This window comes from Chenopodium album, chromosome 14 (genome assembly GCF_948465745.1).
Source record: "Chenopodium album chromosome 14, dcCheAlbu1.1, whole genome shotgun sequence".
Classification (NCBI taxonomy): Eukaryota; Viridiplantae; Streptophyta; class Magnoliopsida; order Caryophyllales; family Amaranthaceae; genus Chenopodium; species Chenopodium album.
In genome coordinates, this window is record NC_137847.1 from 30,357,633 (window position 1) to 30,381,272 (window position 23,640).

Genomic DNA, 23,640 nt, shown 5'->3' on the forward strand with positions numbered 1-23,640 from the left:
TTCTCTCTCCTCCATTGAAGCGCACTCTGAGTCCTCCATTGAAGTGCACTCTGAATCCTCCATTGAATCAGCTTCCTACCTTTCTCTCCTCCACTGAACATTCTGAGGTAAGATGTTTTTAATTTTTATTTGTGTTTTCTATAATTTTCGACAATCAATTTCACAATCCAGTGATTAATCAACCCGTTAAATTTGGTTTAATCTCAGGGAAAGTCCATGACTCCATTTGTTGAGCCGAGACCTCCTTCCCTTACTCAGGGACGGGCCTGGCCAACGCCGGAGGAAGAGAGGTTGAAAATACGTGACATTTCATTGGCCGCCGAAGCCCAAAGCAAAGAGGGCGATACTTTCTATATCATCACTCAACGGTTGTTCTTCCGTAACTTTATACCTTCTTCAATTGTTCAATTTTATTTTTATCAAAATTAAAATGGTATTTTAGCCGTAAAAAGGGTTTATTGTATACTTTTATTTTTAATTTTTGTAAACAGCTAATTTATTTATTTAAGGCTATAATATAGTGGAATCTTATGTTTGCAGCTGTTTTGAAATTGGAATGATTTTTGCAATTTTGGTGGCAAAAATCAAGTGTTTATATAAACTTGAAGCCGATATAATGGGGGTGTTGAAGAGGAACCGAAGATATTTAGACTAAAGCTTTTTTGGTTGATATATCTGTTTGTATAGAATTATCTTAAAAATTTAATCAATGGAATTACATATTGTTGTGGAAAGCCGAAATAAAGTGGATGTTGGAGAGGAACCAAAGGTGTTTTAAATATCTGTTAGTAAAGAATTATCTTAAAATCTAATTAATGGAATTACATACTGTTGTGGAAAGCCGAAATAAAGTGGATGTCGGATAGGAACCGAAGGTGCTTTAGAATATCTGTTGGTAAAGAATTATCTTAAAATCTATTTAATGAAATTACATACTGTTGTCACTTATGAGAATAGATGTTTCTTCATTGTTTCTTGTTGATATTTTTTGGATCAAAGAATCAGGGGACCCTTCTGAAGGATTGTTCGTCACATATAATAAGGTGTAGATGACAAATGATGACCTACTTGAGCTAGCAATTTGTTTCAGAACCCATAAAAAGGCCAATTGGGCAGTACTTAGGTAAATGAGTATCAAATGGATGTGAAGTGAGACTTTAAAAAAAAATAATTATAAACTTAAGAGGAACATTGTTTGTAGTGTCTATCTGACTACCTTTTTAGCTCACGAGGGGTTTCTTATGTACTCAAGTGTTCTGTTTTTGTGTAATTGTGCGTAGGCAGTTGAAGCACATTGCTTCTTCTTGCTGTCCAGTAGTCCTCGTTAATTACTTTTGTTACTGCTCAAGATACTTGTTTCAAATGGCTTGAGAGTTTCATGAGTGATTGACTTTGTTGTGAAGACAATAAAGATTACGTATAAAATAGATTTTGGTGCGTATACCTAAAGTGAGGTAACTTTTGGTGTTCGCCCGGTAGAATTGAGAAAAAGTTTCTTGTGGCTGATTTGTTTGACGCCTTCCTCTTTAATTATTGATAAGACAAAAATATCAAGATTCCGGGTTTGGTTATTTGACGATATCTCCTTGTTGAGAGTGTGATATGGCAAGATGTCTCTACAAGAAGCTTTTTGCTTTGCAGGAGGAAACTTGGGTTTTTCATGTAGAGGTTGTGGATTGGTTGCAAATTAAATATCAGGGGTTTGGGAAGAGTAGGAAGAAGATGAAGAGGTTGCGGCACTTGTAGTGTGTATGGGGTCAGAGGTCTATTTGTCTTGTCAATATGAGATAACGACACTTATGTGTTGTTCTTTTTACCTGTGAACATACATTAATACATCTCAACTTTCATCTTTCCCTCCGTTTATTTGACTGTTCAAAGGGCCTTTGAAATATTATTCTTACACAATGGTTTTAGGTATACTGACTACCAATTATATACTTTAGGGAAGGAGGCTCTGACGGATTTTCCTTTGGTTCAGTTTTTGAGTTGACGTGCTTTTGACGCTATAAAAGAGTGCTTATTTATTTTTGGAGGTCTTTCTTCTAGCTGCTTGCTATATATGCTTTTATGGTGTAGGTTTTCTAATATTTTCCTTTTGTTTGGTAATTCACGATACTAATAGCAAATTGAACTTGCTTATCCTTTTCAGCTCTTGAAGCAAATAACCTATTTCATATGAAGAAATGTATCTAAATTAGTGCTACATTGGGTCTACAAATTGATTGCGCCTTATATTCTTGTATCTTGTACTTTGTAAAAAACAAAAAAAAAAAAAAGTTCAGTGTTTTAAGTAATGTTTTGTTCACATAATAGGCCTTTTAATGTAAAGTTCATTCATTACGCAATAAATTTCTGTCACCGGAGCATTATGTAGAGTAGTGAACCAATTAGAATCGGATAATGATTACATAACAGCTGTTTTTCTAGGTGAAAACCTTCCAAAATTGGATGTGTAATTCATTCCTAATTTTAACCTTAGCAAGAGGGTGGGCTTCCCAAGAAGACATTCTCTCTTCCAAAACAAACTCTCACACATTTTTTTTTCTTCCCAAAAGCTAACATATATATTAGACCGGATTAGTGCAATTTACTCGGGCGTCAAGTACGCATAGGGTTTGTTGATCTCAATTTTATGGGCGCAAACAAAAACTACTTAAATGGCTCTAGTTCAGTCTTTACGTTAAGCAACTCATTTTAGCCAATCGCGACATTGCAAGCAAAGTAGAGTGGAACCAAAATGGCTTAGCACTAACCCATCAGACAGGTTGAGATTTGTACGCCAAAGAAAATAAAAAAATTGAAGTAATGCTTATTTTTTATACCTATGCTTCCACATCACCCAGCTTCTTTCCCACTTCAAGTAGTAATACCTACTGTGTCCAAAACTCCAAACAAGCCATCAGATGCTTTTTTTTTTTTTCCTTCTTTCTTTTTTTTTTTTTTTTTTTTTTAAACTTTTTTTTTTAGTTTTTTTGTAAATTATTTTCTCTATTTACATGGAAATAAGAATACTTCTGTTGGATTTTGTTGTAAGGACCTAACCTCTATGTCTTTGACATGTTTATCACAGATGGTGGCAAAACTGGCTTGACTATGTTAATCAAGATCAATTGAATGATGGACTTTCTCCGCACAGTTTAGACTCTGCAGATGCTTGTGTATCAAAGAGACCATCCAATATTGATAATAAAGTTCTGATATATGAATCTACCACAAGTGATTGCAGTGCAGCAGAACTTCATGACACTTTGGTGGAAGGACGTGATTATGTCTTGTTGCCGGAGGAAGTCTGGAATCAGCTTTTTTCTTGGTAAGTGGCTGATCCACAATAACAACCTAACAGCCACTCTTGTCCTAATATCTGATCTGTCGTTGCAATAATGTTCTTGCTATTAACTTGCTTATATTTCATGTAGCCAATTCCACTTATGGGATTGAGGCTTTGATTGATTGATTGACACTATTTAGGCATTAAATGAGAATATGTCATGCAATAGAATATGATTCAGCTATTGATAAATTGCTCTTTTTCGCTAAAACTGTTTTGTCATGTACTTCTGTAGTCTAGCTATTGAGTGGCCCATTTGGTAGGCGATAATGGTAATGATTGTATGTGTAGTTTGGTTTCTATAGTCCTATGTCAGTGTGCATGCTAATGCATCTTTATACCATATTACATGTTTTTTCTTCCTAGGTTTCCATTACTACTCAATACCGCCTCTTTAAAAGGTAATGAAATATACAGATGAAGAAGAATATTGGATTAGTAATTTGTTACCATGGACATTGGCATGCGGCTTTCCTTGCAATAATACATATAGTCTCAAATCATTTCCTCCATTTATTTCTCTAGTGGACCATTAATGAGTCGTGTGGTGTGTATGTACCAATAGCTCAATAAGCAATAGCTGAGGTATTGTTGCAATAACCATGTGTTGAACATAATGGTTCCTGGCAGTACCTACAATAAGGAGCTAGGCGTTTGAGACTCTTTTGATCAAACATCCTAAGTTAAGTGACATATCACTACTTCATGGAGCAATTAGATCTATCCTTTTTTTTTATTCCACTTTGTTATTCAGTTTCACTAAATAAATTAGTCCTTCGATTTGGGATGGTCTCTATCGAGAGGGTACTTAGGATTATGTTGTATTCTTCTTTATGAGTTGCTCTTATTAGCAATTTAGAAAGTTAATGGCATTATGTGCATGGACTCTGTTTGGTCCTTGTTGTGTTTTTTTTTTTTCCTCTTATCTTTTATTTTTATTTTATTTTTTAATTTTTATGTTAGTTGAAATCTTTGATAGTTGTTGTTTCTGTTTTTCTTGATTTTTGGTTTGTTCTAACTTGTCCTTGTCACTTCACTTTTGCCTATTTTATTTCTTATATCACTTGCACATTTTGAGTCGGTGTACTCAGGTTGGGATATTAATGGCTCATTTGGTAAGTATGAATCTTTTTGTGAAAGTGGGAATAAGGGATTGAAGAGGTAATATGTGGATTAAATATGTGACTTCCTTTGTTTCATATTTATTGAAACATTTCATTTCAGCATGTTTGCCAACACACATTTTTAAAAGTAAATATTCTTAATTACGTATAAGCAAAAGGTGTAAAGTTTTGATTTTAGAAAAATAGACGTTGAGACGAATCAATCAAAGACCCTAAATGACCATTTTTTTTTTTCTTCCTTGAACACTAAATCACAAAACAATGTCAAAGTAGGTTATTTGAATAGTGCGCAAAGCAAACCGTTTGAAATGGAGTAAGTATTATAGTGAAAGATGGAGACTGTCATATTTGCTCATGTAAAACAAACAAATGAGAGAGAGAGAGAGAATTATGGTTGTTATCACATGCAACTAAGGGTCTTTAGGGTATTTTGTGTGTGAACACAAATAAAATGTGAATAAAGCATACCAAATAAGGAAATGATGTAATCAATAGATGCTTAAAGTAAAACATGTTTCAAGTCGTGTATGTATTCAATATGGGAAAGAATAGTAAGTTTGTTTAATGTGAAGGCAGTAACATGCCAGTTAGGATGTGCTATTGGGCATCGGCGATGTGGTTTTCTTTGTAGCATTAAGCTTTTGCTTGAGCTCAATGACCTTGTCAGTTGTTACTAGTCCATGCTCAAATCCAGTGTATAAAATGAGTGCCTAGGTGTTGAGGAGCTAGGTGATTAGGGTAGAGCGCATTTCTACTCTTTATTTAGGCGAGGCTCTTCGGCAGCGCATTAGGTGCATCTAAGCGCACTACAGCCAAATTTTTCATATGTTAATCAAAGAGGCACACTTTACTGTGCTTAAGGTGCAGCAGAGTTTTTCTCACTCTAACACGCCTTGAGCTTTTTTATACATTGGTCAAATCTAATTTTTTTGAGATTTGTTAACTTGTGCTCCTTAGTTAATGTCATTGCTGACTAAGTTTCTGTCAAATGCTAATATGCTATGGCTGATTGTTGCCATTGACTAATTGGTGATTTCTGTTGCTCGCACTGGCAGCCTGATGCCATAGCGGTTTAGGTATTTCTCAAGTGTTTCATGTGGCAGTTTGCAACCTAAGAAGTATTTGATTGTGTCAGTGATATTAAAATTGAGGATCATATGCGTAATTTAAATTGCTTTATTGTTTGTAGGTATGGAGGGGGACCAGCATTGGCGAGAAATGTTATCAATTCTGGTCTTAGTCAAATGGAATTAGCTGTAGAAGTGTATCCTTTGCACCTTGAGCTACTTCTAACACCAAAAGGCGATCGATCTGCCATAAGAATAAGCAAAAAGGTGGTTGCTCTACTATAAGTATGTTTAATTGTGTTTTCTCACTATAGAATCATTTTGGTGAGCCCTAATGTCTTCTGAGTTCAAGCAAAACAAATTGAGGAAGGGTCTGCGCAATACGTTTAATGTTTTTCTGTTCATAACATTTGCAGGAAACCATTAGGGAGCTTTACAGACGAGTTTGTGAGATTTTTGACCTTGAACCTGAGCAAGTAATTATTTTATTTTCTGTCTTCTAAAATTTCTAATTATTTTACTTCTCTATTGGCTTACAAATTATGCCACTTAAAGAAAATATGGATTGTATGGTTGATTATATTTTCAAAACTGATGAGCCCTTTACTGCCTCAGATTCGCATTTATGACTTTTATGGGCAGAAGAAACATGCATTACCGATGGATCTGGACAGAACACTTGATGATGCTAACATACAGATGGATCAGGAAGTGAGTATCCTTTAGCTTCTACTTAATAAAATTACCTAGTAACCCTTACAAAGTAGCCTTGTATATTCTGCATAGTGATACTCAATACTTGCTAGTAATTATTTTTTTTGATGCTCATTTATTATGAAGTTTAGATGGGCAGAAGTGTTCAAAGCTGATTTTACCTGAGCTGCCTATCTTAAACTAACCATATTCTGATTTGATAAACACAAGAAAATGGTCAAATCTTAAACTGAACATGTCATATAACAGGGCCCAAATTTGACTAATATATTGATAATGACATGTGTACCACAATTTAAGTCAACGACTCGCTCTTTATTTCTTTGGCAGTTCAATGCCTTTCAAATTATACTGTATGTGTATATATTTTATTTTGGTAAATATTCTGATGTCGATCTTGCTAACTTTGGCTCCTGAGGTTTATAGACATATATAGTATTTGAAAAGCAATCTGACATTTGAGGTAATTATCTTGTGATTGTGACATTGATAGAGTACATAATCACTCTCGGATGTCGTGGGTTTATTCCCTATTGGGGGCACCTAAATACAAAATGCAATTTTGCTTTATTTTCGTTATATATATCTTCAATTTCTTCTTCTTCATCAGCATTTTTTCTCTTTTTCTAATTATTAACAATCTCCTAATTTGTTACAGATTCTTGTGGAGGTGAATATGACAAATTATGTAAAGAACAATGATCCTATGGGGAAACAATCAAATTCTTTTCTTTTAGAGCCCTCAAAGTCAGGCTTATCAATTGCCGGAGGTTTGTCTGCGACAAAAGGTGTATCTAAAATCGGCAATATGGATCTCTCACAAGTTCAGAATCAGGTTTCCCCGCATCGGGAATCGAACAATGTGCAAGAGTCAAGTGGTGTTACCACAAGAAGTGCTACCGCAGGGCTCACTGGGCTACTTAATCTTGGAAATACTTGTTATATGAATAGCGCTATACAATGTCTTGTTCATACACCAGAATTTGCTAGATATTTCAGGGAAGATTATCGCGGAGAAATTAACTGGCAGAATCCAATGGGCATGGTTGTAAGTATCTATTTGATATAAATTCATGATTATTTCTCTACAATGCATTTCTATTCATATTGCATGCCTGTAAGGATTGTTTTGGTTGGCTATCAATACTTAAGTGATTAATTTTGAAAGGACTGCCATTAGAGCTGTCAAATGACCTGACCCGAAATACCGACCCTAACCCGACCTATTAACCGACCCGTCTGAACCCGAAAAAAATGGTGACCCGAACCCGACCTAACCCGACTTGAAACCAACCCTAGACCCGAGTTGACCCGAATATTTGAGACCCGAACCCGAACATTAACCGACCTAGAGACGACTCGACCCGAATGTAACCTGTAAATTATTGACCTGAACCGAACCCGACCTGAACCGAAATTGACCCAAACCCGTTTTAACCCGTTAAAACCCGAATTCAACCCGACCTGTTCCTAACCCGACCCGGATTCAACCCAATTTGTTCCTAACCAGACCCGAATTTAACCCGACCTGCTACAAACCCGACTCGAATTTCAACCCGACCTGTTACAAACCCGACCTAAATCAACCCTACTTGTTATTGACCCGACCTAAATTCAACCCGACTTGTTATTAGAATCAATATGTATGGGTCGTTATCTCATGTTGGTATTGGAACAGAAATTGAATCCTAACTCTATTCTTTCAATAGAATTTTAAGAGGTTAGTTTCACAACATGTTAGGGACGAAACAATTGAGTAATGTGACATATGGTTTTCTATTAAATTAAAATTCAAGATAGGCATTGTGCCATATGAAATAACTAAAAAAATGCTTGATATTCAGTTCATAATTCAACCAACCACTAAATCTTATTCTTATCCTATATTATATATTCTTGCTTGGTAAACTATAAAATAATTAATACATAGTTGAGGACCATAACTTAACCAAAAAATATTTAAATAACATAAAAAAAAAGTCCACGTTATATGTAATTGACTTTCGTTTATATTTGTATGTACAATGTATAGCAACCATAACTAAACAACGTGGGAACCAAACTCTCATTATGAACTGAATATCAAGCTTTATTTTAATATATGATAACTGAAAGTAATAATAACTAAATGAAGTTCACCAAACACTGAAATTATTGGAAAAAAAACAGAAAAATAGCAGTAAAAGCAACAACTCATGATGTCCTTTCTGATACTGGTAGTCTGATACGACGGAGGACTAAAGCACGAGAACAAACTATCCTGAAAATGTGCAGAAGGTAAGCATCAAAGTAAAAGAAAATGAGCAGAAGGTAAGCATCAAAGTAGAAGAAAATGAGCAGAAGGTAACTCTTTAATATCCTCAAATAAGCTCAATCAGAAACTTTATTATAGAAAGAGTGAAGCAAAAAAGGCTCAAATGATAGCAATTCCAATTATTTTAGACCACCAAATGATAGCAATACATCATCACCAAAACAAGGTGGTTACAATTAAACAAGAATATAAACTAAAGAGTTTAAACTAGAATGTTGAAATGACAGTAACGCTCAGGCAGGCAGCAGGCCTTAATCCTTAATTTGAGGTTTTAAACCAGTGAGCCAATGAGGGTGAGTGACATCCACCTGCAAAAAGATAAGCAAACAAACAGATAAGAGAGAGACATAATAGTGTTATAAAGATTCAAAAACATTACATTCATTTTTAAAAAATCAAATACAACTTACAAATCTGGCTATGCAGAAATATCATCCACGTCCTTCTCCTTCTCCACCCAACGCTATCTTTCTCCAACTCAGCATAACCATACAGCCAATTTCGAGTTGTTATCAAAGCTTCGACATGTTTGTGCCAGAGTGAACACCTTCATCAGTTTAAACTCTGCCACCCATGCTAAAAGAAGATTCAGAAGCAACCGTAGTAATAGGAATAGCAAGAATATCTTTAGCTATACGACCAAGACTTAGGAAAGTTTTTGATTGCTCCTTCCAATAACCCAAAATATCGAATTCCTCATCAGCATTACAAGGTTGTAAAGGCAATTCTAAGTATAATTTCTAATTCAGATTTACCCATGTCACCACTAGCAACATCAGCAACAAATTTCTGAAATCACAAATAAAAAAGATCAAAACAGAATAACCTAGAAAAGTGATTAACATATTGAATAATGATAATACTTGTTGTTATCTTACCGCATAAACTCTACTAGTCTTGCGTGGACGATATGCATCTGAATTTGAACTATCTTGGGAAGAAAAAGTAAGAAGAGGCTCCTTGTAATGGTTAAACAATTGAACAAATTCATAATACACCTCCTGAACTTTTGTTTCAACCATGTGAGCTTCATACAAATCCTTGAAAAGATGTCTCAAAAATTTCAACTTAAACCGAGGATCAAGAATTGCAGCAAAAGATGGTAGCACAGAGTCAGACCAATATTTATCAAACTTGGAACGCATAAGATCTGCCATTTCTTTGAGTTTTGGATCATCCCCTTTAAAAGCAGCCACTAATAGTGACTCAATTCTACAAATGTTGGCAATATAAAGATTGGAAGTGGGATATTTAGAACCAGAAAACAAATTAGAAATGTCATAAAAGGGTTCAAGAAAATTACACATTTTTTCTACTGTTTCCCATTCATGAGCAGTAAGCGCCAAGTGATGGCTCTCTATCCTATTGAACATTTTCACAGCCGGTAAAAGATCAAGAGCTCGACGAAGCATTAAGAAAGTAGAATTCCATCTAGTAGGAACATCCATCCATAGCTTTATACCTGTAGCTAAATTACAACTAGTAACACACCGCTCAAACTTATTAAGTCTAGCTTTAGAAGAATCAACATACTTCACATTCTCCCGAACTTTCGCAACAGATTCATCAATGACTTTCAAACCTTCTTTGACAATTAAGTTTAAGATATGGGCAGAGCATCTAACATGAAAATATTTGCCGTCAAGAGGTAATTTAGCCATTGCATCCAATTCAATTTGGAGTTTCCCAACCATAGAATCCATATTACTTGCATTGTCAATAGTCATACTACAAACGTTTCTTTCGATGCCCTAATCTTTGATCAAACTAAAAACCAGATTATAAATTTCATGACTAGTATGGGGAGGTGGAAAATGCCTAAAGGCTAAAGTTCAGCACCTTAGACTGTAATTTCCAGTCATTATCCACAAAATGGGCCGTAAGAGACAAATAACCACGAGTAGTACAAGTTGTCCATACATCACAAGTCAAGGAAACTTTACTTGATAAGGCCATAAGCGTATTACGAACATATTGCTTTAACACATCATGCTCTGTCATGCACCATTTCAATATTGTGTTTCTAGAAATAGTTCTAACCTTGGAATTCAAATATGTATGCAATTCCCTAAACCCCTCATGTTCAACAATACTTAAAGAATAACCATGCTTCAATATAGCTCTAGCAAATAACTTACAGTATTTTTTTTGGTTAAATGGAGATGCAGGAGACTCATTAGATTTATTTGAGTCTTTATATTCTTGGCACTTTTCAAGGTGTCTCTTTAGATTAGACGTACCAGTCGTACCAGCAAGTTTCTGGATTAATCTTTTGCAAAACTTGCATGCAGCATGTTCACCATTAACCTCGAAATTCTGCTGGAGATCGCTTTCCTTGAATTGGAGATATTAATTGATGGGGTTCAGGTGTTGGTGTAGCATTTCCAACATTCATGCATCATGTAATTGATGCTTGCTCAAGCTCAAAGTCACCTGCTACATCAAACAAACAGGAAAAGATTAGGAGTAAGATCAATAAAAAATGCGTAATTTACTAATTTATAATTAATTAGAATGAACTATACCTCTTTTAGCTGCATAGTCAAATTCAAACATTTCTCCGGTCATGATTTTTTGATTCCTTTAACACCATAAATAATAGTATATTAATATGAGTTAAATAAAAGGATACTATATTATTATTTGCATTCTAAACAACACGACACCCAAATAAATCCATACATGGAATGAACATCTTTAAATTGTATATGGCGAATGGAGAGAATGGAGATGGTGGTAATTAAAGGATAATAGCGAGAGATAACCACAAACAACCCGACTTGAACCTGAGAATGATCCGACCTGATTATAACCCGTAAATAATTGACTTGAACCGAACCCGACTCGAAGTCGAGAACGACCCTAACTACCCGTAAAGACCCGAATTTAACCCGACCTATTTTTCACCCGACCCGAATGTAACCCGACCTAAACCCGAACCCGACCCGCATATGTTATGACATTAACCCGACTCACACTAACTCGACTCAAACCCGACCCGTTTACCCGAATTGACAGCTGTAACTGCCATCATACTGCTTCAGCTTAATGTATTTTTTGTCTTTTTTATTGGTCTTCCTTTACTCTTTTAATTAGTTTTAATTTTCTTTCTCCTGTTGGTCTTTTGTCAACTAAAATCCTTTAACTCTTTGATGAAATATGTCTTACTATTGATCAACTTGCTAGAAGACAAGGAGCTTAATGGAAACAAAATGAGGAAGATCATTAACAAGTTGCTCCTTTATGTATCCTATAAAAGTCACAATGACTGCTATTTGATTGTAAAAAGTTTTGGTCCCACATGTTGTTATAAGTTTAAATCCTTTTCTATACATGGTTGACGCACAGGTGATATGGAGAATTGGCTGATAGTTTGGTACCTTTTTTTCTTCAATTTGTTTGTTCATGGAATTAAAATGTGGCCGTATTGCCGCAATGCATCATTGTTGTAACAGATTTTGAGACTTGGGAAACAGAATTTTCTGGTATTCAGTGGGGTCTTTTTTTTTTAACCCTGATATCTTGGCCGGTCACTCCTAAGTCTCCTATCAATTCTGATTCACCTGAGATAAAGTGATAAACGCAAGAGTACGAGATCACCATTAACATTTGGGGGAAAGAACAAGAGCACTTAAATCACAGAGGAGAGAGATCTAATACAACAAGAAAAAAAAAAAAGTGCTGGAGGTTGAGATTTGAGAGAGTAGAAAGTGTCACGTGGTTTTTTTTTTCATCCCTATCAAATTGCAAAGGTCGTTATGTGGTATTTTTGGGACTGGCGGGTGGCGGGATTGTTGTTTTATTAACAGTGGTTGGCATTCAGGAACTGTTTTAATTTTAAATATTTTCAAACAGCTGGGCACTACAATAAAAATATCTTAAATTATTTTACTTGGGTACTATTTAATATGAAACCTTTTTTTTTTTTTTTTTTTTTTTTTTTTTTTTTATAAAAATATCATATTCGTAAGATCGTAATGCGAACACATCATTCCTTTCTTGCGGTGCTGCGATTGTTCTCACTATGGTGAATTGGTGATCAAAATCGTGTAAATTATTCCATGGTATGAATAGAAGAAGAACCAAGATGAATGAGAGTTTTTGTTAGAGTTAGATGATTTGATAAACATCACAGGTGATAATGATTTGTTTTATGGATTTACAAGGGCATGGGACTACCTGATAACAATGAATTAATGTTTAAATTCCACATTTTATTCATCATTTTTATAATCACTGATTTATAACTTTTTTGTATGTTATGCTATGTAGTATATGTGGTGGATGTGTGGATCTGTTAAGTTCTAAGATTCCACTATCATGGATGTTGAGTTCTTGGCCTATAACCCTTATGGACATCAATTTTAAGTTCTAAAAGTCTTGCAATAATTTTTGTTTCAATTCATTTTTACTTTCTGGTCCTATAGCTTTGTCCTCTGTTTTTGCTTTAGGATGATATTATATCTCTATTGACCTTTATGATCTAGGAAATCTTGAATATTAGAGTGGTGCCAGCTGCCAGGTTGCTTTGCATGTCACATGCAAAAAATTTGCTGTTCCTTATTTGGATTGTTTATTCATAGGAAGTTTCACTTTTCAGGGAGAGCTGGCTCTTTCATTTGGTGAATTACATAGAAAAATTTGGGCTGCTGGACGAACACCAATTGCTCCTCGGCCTTTTAAAACAAAGCTGGCTCGCTTTGCCCCTCAGTTCAGTGGATATAACCAGCATGATTCACAGGTAGCTACATTGTCTCTACTTTGTCTTTCTTTTTATAGTTTATATACTTATTAGTGGAGAATACCAGGAACTCTTGGCTTTTCTATTGGATGGGTTACATGAAGACTTGAATCGTGTTAAAGATAAACCTTACATACTTTCTAAGGATGCAAATGGAAGACCTGATGAAGAAGTTGCTGATGAATACTGGGCAAACCATAAAGCTCGTAATGATTCCATTATTGTTGATGTATGCCAGGTAAACTCCACCATAAAAATCATGGACTTTTCTTCCAATTGTTTATTGACATTAGCCTCTTTCAGAATCCATACATGGTGGCCAAAATGTAAAAATGGATATGCCATGAATGTCAATTTCTTTCAAGGATTATAACCAATTCTAAATTTTCAGAATGGAACCAATTCCACCAAATGGTGTTCTCTATTAAAGTATTTTATTGCCATAGCAGCTTTGATAGTATTTTCGAAACTCCTAAGGGCAATTTTTTTTTTTCAAGGATTAAATTGTAGAGAATATTAAATAACGAAAAGTATAGTGAAACCCAACGTATCCAATTAATAGTTTGATATATTTGAAAATACATCTATCTCTTCGTTGAATGTTTGACAGTCATCTGCAAGGATGATAATATTTAATGTGCAATTATATTTCAAGATATTTGCATTTATCATATTTCAAAATATGTTCAATCTTGGAGGAAAATTTGCCAAATGCAACCCTTTAATCTACTCAATTTGCCAATTGCGGCCTTTATAAAAATTAGCAAATTGCAGCCTAAAAAGTGTAACGAACTTGTTAATTACAGTGTATACCATTCTCTTTTTCTAGCTAAAGTTGCATGAGAATGACGTCACAATTCATCGTCATTCTCGGGTTTTGTTAGTTCGTCGAAACCTCCTTGCAGCTAAGTAATGGAAGACAAGAACTTTGGGAAAATGCAGATAAATTTGTTTAGTTTACAACCTATTTTTTTTTTTTAAAAAAAGAAAAATTGTTGAAATGTTGAATGTTGTGGAGATGCAACCTGATGGAAAATGCAATCTCCTCCGAACAAATTGTGAGAAGTTGGATCAAATAGTTAACATCGTGCGATTAGACTTTATAAGTTGTTGTGAGAAGTACATCAATGCAGTCATATATAGTATTGAGGCAGAGAAGCAGTGGTGCTTGAGAGAGGAGACACAGAGGTGGGAAAAAGAAAGTTAAGAAGTTGGAAAGCTGTCGTGGAGGCTGAGGGAGGGGAAAAAGAAAACATGTGACGTCATTTTCAGGTAATTTTGGCCAGAAAATGGGAATGGTTGTCAAATAACAAGTTGTTAATACTTTTTAGGTTACAATTTGCAATGTTTTTTTTCTATAAGGCTGCAATTGACAAAGTGAGTAGATTATATAGCTGCAGTTGGCAAGTTGAGTACTATAAATGGCTGTATTTGGCATTTTTTCCAATCTTGGACTCTTCAAAGCTTCTCCAATGTTGCTTCCCCCAGCTTCCTGCCACGGAGTTGTAACAATTTTTAGGCTGCAAACCAATTTTAAGTGTATATCTGTTAATGCCAAGTTCTTTAAGTGAATAATCTCTAATCTTCATTCTTCTCTCTACTTTTCTTACCCCCAACAAACTTCTTGTTCTTGCTTGGGGTCCTTGCTTCACCAAAGACTGCTTACAACACCCCTGGGTCTGTTGACAATAGATTTATAGGTAAATTAGTGAAACTGGAAGAATAACATTGAATGTAGTAATGAATCTCCATTTTTGGAGGTTCACTAAATGAAAATAGTACTACTTCATATTCAGTCAGCTTGAAGAAACACGGTACGCAGCTTTTAACAATTAATCTTGCTAGCCTTGTGCCGATTCTTTAATCTACAAAAATTAGTCCACTTGATTGTTGCAAACAACATATTTTATTTATTCTTTCCGCGAAGTGGACCTGAATTTCTTTGACAATGAAGCTAGAACTTTTGAACTTTTAACCAATCATGTAATTTGATGCCAGTTGTGATGAAGGCAATTGACCATATCTGTAACTTATATTTCTCTATTTGTCCTTACAAGATTGCACTTTGAGTTTGAAAACTAGATTAATGTCATAAGCAATTTAAAGAAATAATGTTCAGAATATCTGCACCACAAATTGAGCGAGCAAAGGAAAATTATGGGCTGTATGTGAGATTCAGTTAAGAGATTACTTTCTTGTTAAACCTTGTAGTTGGGAGATTGGATCTCAGCCACCAAGCTTTTAATCCTATTTCTTTTATATTTGTTGGTTGCTGGCTTGTGCACTATTTTTTTTAAATCCAACAATGGAATTTTGAAACCAAGCTAAGCTTGGTGGAGTTGGTGGGGAATTCTCCTTTTGACTTTGAGGTCACAACTTCGAGCCCCGCCAACTACAATTGCTTGGGGGTAGGTGGATTCACTTACCTCCCCCCTCTACTCTCGAGTGTTGACCCGCGGAGCTAGCTGGCTTAACCTATGAGAAGTGCTGGTTCAGTAGGGTCCTTCATTGTACCTTAAAAAAATAAAGGAATTTTGAAGGCCATTAGTTCATTCACAGTTTTTGCATAACATAGAAGCTGTTAAACAGTCTTAGACTTTTGTTGCTATACTTGTTATGATCTCCATGTTTGAGTAGCTTTATCCTCAGATATGAATGTTGAACTAGATTGTATGAGTAGCTTTAATACTTAGATATTGAAGTTGAACTAGATGTTTTGAGTAGCCTTGTTGCAACTTCTTACACTTTACTTTGCAGGGCCAATACAAGTCGACTCTGGTCTGTCCTGTGTGCGCAAAAGTTTCGGTGACATTTGATCCTTTCATGTATCTTTCGTTGCCTCTCCAGTCTACTGCTACACGCCCTTTGACTGTAACTATCTTTAGCAGTGATGGAAGTCTACTGCCTAATGTGTGCACTGTGACTATTCCAAAGCAAGGACGATGTAGGGATTTGATCCAAGCATTAAGTGCCGTTTGTTCTTTAAAGCCTCATGAGAAGCTTCTACTCGCAGAGGTTAGAATTTGTTTTTTATTACCATTGATTTTGATACTTTATTAAAGCTCATCTGTGATAAGTTATCCCTTAAGTACATCTGCAGATACAGAATCACTTGATCCATCGATTCTTTGAAGATCCCTTGACATCATTGTCCAGCATTAAAGATGAGGATCACCTTGCTGCATACAGGATCCCTCAGCCTGCAAAGGGAATAATATTTCTTCAGCTTATTCACCGTCTTGAAGACAAGTATGTAACGATGTATTATTTGGTTTGTCTGCTAAATTGTTAGTTATTAGTGGTAATAATTTCTTACTTGCTGCATAGATGAACTTAATAAAACTAAATTTATGGTTTCATCTGAATTTAAGTGGAAATTTGGGATCTTTGAACAGTCGAACCTTCCTCTCATACTGTAAGACAATAAACCCTAACTTGAAAGAATTATGCATATGTGTATCGCACCCAGCTTGGCCTGATTTTTTCAAGTCTGGATGCATTGAGGTTTTTTATTTCCTGAAAATTTCAGCTTGGAGGGAAATTTTCATGCTATTGCTAAATACAGAACAAAGAAATGTGACATTTTGGGTTTTATAAAATTGGTGCAAAGGGAGTTATAGTCCTTTATCTGCTAAAATTTACTCCCTTTTATAACATTTTTTTTTTTTTTCCAATCCTAAAAGCACTGATTAGGTTCCATTGGTTGACACATGTTATGGCGTTCTTGGCAAAGTGATTAAGAACAATTTGCCTAGGAGGCATATTTTAGAGCTGCTTTGTAACACTCTTCTTGCTTTCTTTGTTTGGGTGATAAGGTGTTTATTAGTTAGTTGAAATTCCCACTTATGGCTTAAGACTATGTGATTTAGTTTTCTTTGGATAGGTTACGCAATAAGTGTCTGAGACTCTGAGTTGATTAGGACTGGTTTTTTTCAAAATATTGAAGCCCGTGTATTACATGTTTCATTCAGTTCAAATGTTAGATATAATCCAGTCTAATTGACAAATTATAGTTCCTTTGTGTGGTACGGATAAAGTACTTTCCAGCTCCTTTATTCAACATTGCATTAATTTCCTTGGTGGATATGACGTCTTCCTAGACAGTGTACTTTGTCCACACTGAAGGTTAGATAAGGGCTTACAAGTGGCCCATAGACCACTACTGCTGTTTCATTATTGGTCAGTTTATATATTTCATATATATGTCAAGTGCAGTCAGCTATGATCCAAACTTGACATATGTTTGCTTTTGATTAATTTGTTTACGTGTTAAAAATTTCCAGGGAGACAGTTAATGCTCAGGGTGTGAAGGGATGGAAGCCTTATGGAACCCCACTTGTTTCACCTATCTCATGTGATGATGTAACTACAAGGGGTGATGTTCAATCAATGGTTCGGACTATGCTATCTCCGTTATTAAAGCATAGAGAAAAATATGATATGTCAGAAAATGGCATTTCATCAGCAGTTGAACCACCTTCTGAATCGTCATCGTGGACAGAAAGAATCAATGATGCAACTCACGGAACAGGGAAATTGCCCCTTCACTTGGTAGATGAAAATAATGTATGCATTGATCTATCTGTAGGAGAAGAGAAACCTATCAAAATCTCTTCATCATCAAAATCTCTGCTAGTGTTTATTAATTGGTCAAAAGAACTTCTGGAGGAATATGATACATCTTACTTGGAAAGTTTGCCTGAAGTCTGCAAGAATGGACTTCCAGCAAAGAAAGCTCGCACTGAACCTTTATCCTTGTATAGCTGCTTGGAAGCTTTTCTCCGTGAAGAGCCTTTGGTCTCTGAACCTGATATGTGGTTAGTCCCCTCCTCCCCCCCACCCCCTCTCTTTTAAATCTTCTATACAATAAATCAAATCGGCCTATTATAGATATATCCTGTTCAATATTCTTGTTATTTCAAGACCTAGAAAAGGTATAAACTGAATAAGTAGTTGTCTGTACATTGTACCCCTTTTGCTTGTGCGCTTGCTAAAGACTTAGATCCTCTATAATTTAACTTGTGATATTATTCAATAATCGAACTACAATCTTTGACATTAACTTGAAATTCTTGCTGAAAACACCATGAACTTGGCATCATTAGAAAACTAGTGTATTATGGTCTCTAGAGTTTGGAATCATAGTTGAAAACATGAGGGTATCAGTATGGGGAAGTTAATAGAAGTTAGACTAACTATGGCTGTTAGAAGTCACGAAGGCTGTAGCAATGGGACAAGATTCTTTTTAGGGTTATTTATTTATTTTATTAAATAATGGTTTGCCAAGATTGATTCAGTTTTTGAGGTCCTTTAATTATACTGTCAATATGGTGTAATAATTGTAGTTGGGCCAAAGTTCATGTCCCCGAGTGTAACTTTTGCTTCTGAAAAAGTGCCGTTATAGGATGTGCACAAAATTAAGGACTGAAACAAATATATTTGAAAATATTAATGATGAGACGTGGATTATATGAAATAATTAGATGTAAGGGTACATTTGGAAATTTAGATGCGTTGTGCATTGAATTTAGAGAATTAACGTTATCATATCAACTAATATTTATAGCAGAGTCTACATGGTAGCTCATGAGACACATTTGGACATTTGGTATCTTTAAGTAGCACCATGTGTCACGCCACCTACGATGTCGTCTAAGCATATTCAAGGATAAGCTTAGAGTTTGATTGTTACTAAGGATATGCTTCGGAAAAGAGACATCACATTCTATGCTTGGTTATCTTGTGAAATCTGTGGCTGGTAAGGGCTGATAGCAATTTTCAGTTAGTTCTTTATCTGCAAAGGAACAGTACTTCCACGTACTAGTTCTTTGGAAAATTTTCCTAGTTAATTTTTTGAGTTATTATATGGGTATACAGTGGTGGACTCATAATCATTTTCTTGGAGGTCTCCTGGTCCTTTTTTGTTTTCTCTGTGGAACATGACCGGAATAATTGAGGTATCTCATCTTATGATTGGGTCTAGGGAGACCTAGATATACGTAATATTAGTACAGAGACTATGCTTATTTGTTTATAAAATCATAGTTAATCCATGATTTTCTGAGGTTATTAATCTGCTGGTTAATAGTTTAGTGTTGTATTATAATATGGCTTAACAATTGAGCTACACATCTTAGAAAGTGATGTTTTGTTTCTAAAGCTATTGTCTTGCTGTGGCCATAAATAAACTCCATCATACATTAGTAGGCTCAGTTAATTTTCACAGTGCTTGTTTGAGAGCTTTAGGTCGGTTCAGGAACTGTGTTTGATCAGATTGGGGCCTTAGACCTACATTCTGTTGCCCCATCCATAAAGCTGATGAAAACTGGGCATAAGAGATTGCCTATTTTAACAAAACTGAGTCATTAAGACTGATCAAATTTTGTTCAGAATTTACCACCATGATAATGTTACAATGTTAAATTTGCTTGTAAACATTAAAACCCATATTAATTCATTAGAATGAAGATTGCACTTTTTTTTTCCCCTTTTTTGTATCACTATAACAATATTCAAGTTTGAAGAAAATAATTGGTATCTTCCACTCTTCCAGTATCCTGGGAATACCTGATAAGTCTGTAGCTGCTTACTATCTTTTTTAGGGGGAAATATTTTTGTACTTTCAGACAGTTCAGTTGGCAGGGAATGAACAACATTCTACAAGAACGGAGTAATATACAAAGTCTTTTGTTATCAATGCAGGAAATGTCCTCAGTGTAAAGAGCGGCGACAGGCAAGCAAGAAGCTGGATTTGTGGAGGCTTCCAAAGGTTCTAGTTATCCATTTAAAACGGTTCTCATATAATAGGTCAATCAAGCACAAGTTGGATACATTTGTCAACTTCCCTATATATGATCTTGACATTACGAAGTACATAGCCAACAAGAACAACTCTGATCCTCAGCTTTATGAACTGTACGCTTTAATCAACCACTATGGGAGCATGGGTAGTGGGCACTATACTGCACACATCAAGGTGAATCTCAGCTCTTTCTACAATATTATGCTGGTTGGTTTTTATAAATATCCTTAGCAACCTGTGTAAGCATTAATTTGACCAATGAATTTTATGTAGTGGTTTTCCTAATTACAGGATTACGTTCCCATTTTAAGCTGGTGGGTACCATTTCTTTTTACATAATATATGGACATGCATTTCTCTTTCAAGGGTAAGAGAGGGTAAACTTCATATTTAAACAAATAGAGTAACAAATACACCATTCTTGAGCCATTATTTCTAATATAACTCCCTAGTACATTCTCCTTCCCAAACTTACTTTCCAATTCTGAATGATTAAGCTAAACATCGAAGATCAGTCACTCTAGGAAACTGAGGAACTTGCTTTCCAACTTGGTAGTTGACACACACTCAGCCTTGTGAGACAATTTCTTTTCGCCACATTATAATCTTAGTTTTAAAAGCGCGCCTAGGCACAAGGCATGGTGAGGCGTGAGACCTGGCTCCTTAGCTCTGTGATGCGCAAAGACCTACAAAAGGCACGTGCCTATGTGCTCTTTTTCTAGGTTGTTTCTGGTGCCATTGCACCTAATGTCTTGCCTTATGCTGTATGGCGTCAATGGTCAGTGTGCTAGCTATTTTTTATTTATTTATTTATTTATTGATTTTTAAAATAAAGCACCACATGAAATTGCAATTGTTAGGTTTACACTAATTTTAAAGGAGAGAGAAACCCCATATCCCCCAATTCCTTTTGAAGAACCCTAATTATTAATCAAATGGCCCTTTTACCTTTTCCCCGAATTCCTTTTTTGGACTACTTAATATGGGGTAGAGATTAATATAATAAAGTGTCTCACCTATAAAAGGGGAAGCACCTTCCCCTTTGCTTTTCGCCTAAGCTCCAAGGACTTTTGTGCCTTGGGCCCTTCAAAACTAAGACTTTAATGCACATCTGTTCAAATGTACTTTGCTATACACAAGATCCTAACTTAGGTCCTGTTCTTTTCACCTGTATTTTACTGAGCATAACTACTGATTAAAATTGATTTAGAGATCCATATTCAACGCTTCCACATTAGAGCTATGAGTCACCATGTACACACCTATTTCTCATGTTCCACTGCCCAATAAATCCTGTCAATTTTCTAAGCTTGCTGCCTAGTCTATAAACTGCCTTGACCGAGTTTCTAAAGTCAGTCACCATGGTGGTCATCAATGAGAGGCAAATGAGGCGTATATATGCTACACTTGAAACTTTAAGATTATGGTCATGTTTAGATGGTGCCTTATAACTCCTATAAATCCTCTTATTTCACTTATTAGAGCTCATATTCCCCCGGCCCAAGATGAGTATATAATGTTTGGTGAATGCTAAGGTTAGATTAATTTGGACGATGATGCTACCATGTTTAGCTGTGATGTCAATCTAACAACATTATAACCTTTCTTTCAATAAATGATCTATTGTTTTGCCTAACAATTCAACTCCTAGTTGCTCGAGGAGTAGTGTTTATAGAATTATAGCAAAACTAAAGGTAGAGGATGCCCACATGTATATTCTTTGTTCAAGCAGCTAATCCCATCTTTTTGGACAAAAGGCATTGCTTATGGTTCCTTCTTTTATTTTTTTAAATCTTGTAAAACGAAGATTTCTGTACAAAGCTCCGAGTACTTTGCTGCTGTGTTCGTTTGCATTTCATAAATTAGGCTGGTGGTGCTTTCTGGTTTTGTAGATTCTACTTATGCTTGCTATATTCAGAGTGCTATTCATAACTACTCTTGTTGCTTGTTTGATGCTTTTTGTAACCCGTTATGTCTCTGTTTTTACTGATTTAACTTTTATATCAAAGGAAAAGGTAAGGAAGGGAATAAAATCAAAAGGAATTCAATGTGTAATAGATCGCTTTTCATAGTAACTCTTGTTGCTTGTTTGATGCTTTTTGTAACCCATTGCTTATATGTTTCTAAAGGAATTCAATGTGTAATTAAAGAAAGGGAAAGGAAAATTAAAGGTCGAAGTGTCGAACATTTTTATCAACTTCTTTTCCCTCTCTGTAATAGTGTAATACCCTTTATGATTATATGAACCATGCAAAAGAAACTCACTTCATTTTTGTATCCGAGTTGCTTATTCTGTTGTTGATGGAACTCTGCCTTTTATTTTGTGTGAATCAGAATCATCTTGCTGCCTGTTATATGCTCTGTTGACTTGGAGGTGTATTGATTCAATATTTTTCTTTTACAGCTCTTAGATGAGAACAGGTGGTATAGCTTTGACGATAACCATATATCGGCTATTGGTGAAGATGAGGTGAAGACTAATGCTGCATATGTACTATTTTATCGAAAAAAGAAAGAAGATGCTTCTGAAAACATTTAAATTTTTTTGATTGCATAATCAAACTTATTAACATGATGAATATACTTATAATTATTATTACTATAATTAATACTATTATGTTATTAGGTTATTAGTCTTCAAAAACATAAAAAGGTATTATTATTATTTTTTTTTTGTTTCGTTTTTTGTTTTAATTTTTGGGAAAGGGGTGGGGGTTTTTGAGAAATAGGAAATACAAGTTTATTTATGAGATAAACAATTTTTGTTTATCACATGACATTTTCCTTAATAAATTAACAACTTTTTCATTAAAAGTATTGGATGATTGGATAAATTAGATATATTTATCAAAATGCCATGTGATAAATATCTTTGTTATCCTCCTCTGAGAAAGGGATTGGTGAAGTTCTTGTTTAGTTATTATAATGCTGATGTAGTTTTTTAATTCTAGCTATATTTGTAGAGTTGTTAATTGTAGGAGGTGATATTAGGTTAGATTATAGGAAAATTAGGTGTAGTATTAGATGGAACTATATTTTGTTGGGATTTTTTTGTTGATATATATACATATGTGAAGTTAATGGATGAGAATCAAATTGTTGTATATGTAAATTCAAAGTGGTATCCATATTGGAACGTACTTCTTAAAGTTATGTTATAAGACCAAGTCACCAAGACAACATTACTTGGTTACAGGTAAAGGTGGGCATGGGCCATGCCGGCACGTGGGCGGCATAGACCCGGCATGAATCCGGCACGACGGTCCACTTGTGGGTCGTGGGCGTGCCGTGACAAAAAAATTGAAATCTGGCAAGGGCACGGCGGGCGGCACGTCGTCAGCCCATGGATCGGCACGCTGGCACGGCCCACCAACCCGACATTTATATAAACTTATTTAATTAAGTTTATTTATATAAACTTATATATAAACTTATTTAATTGATACATAAATAAGTTTATTTATATAAACTTATTTAATTAAGTTTATATAAATAATTTATGTTTAAGTTTATTTTTTGAACAACTTAAGTTTATATAAATAATGTT

At 35.1% G+C, this 23,640-nt stretch overlaps 1 protein-coding gene across 1 annotated transcript; it reads left to right on the forward strand.

Annotated features, from left to right (window-relative positions):
* Positions 1-22,989, forward strand: LOC145579133 (ubiquitin carboxyl-terminal hydrolase 5-like). The gene is made up of 14 exons (XM_081636402.1): positions 1-107; positions 208-368; positions 3,074-3,313; positions 5,645-5,789; positions 5,939-5,998; positions 6,138-6,233; positions 6,895-7,284; positions 13,151-13,291; positions 13,359-13,529; positions 16,049-16,306; positions 16,392-16,540; positions 17,575-18,108; positions 19,994-20,267; positions 22,498-22,989. The coding sequence occupies exons 2-14, from the start codon at positions 217-219 to the stop codon at positions 22,630-22,632; spliced, it is 2,745 nt and encodes a 914-aa protein (XP_081492528.1). The 5' UTR covers positions 1-107; positions 208-216; the 3' UTR covers positions 22,633-22,989.
* Positions 22,990-23,640: the final 651 nt, after the last annotated feature.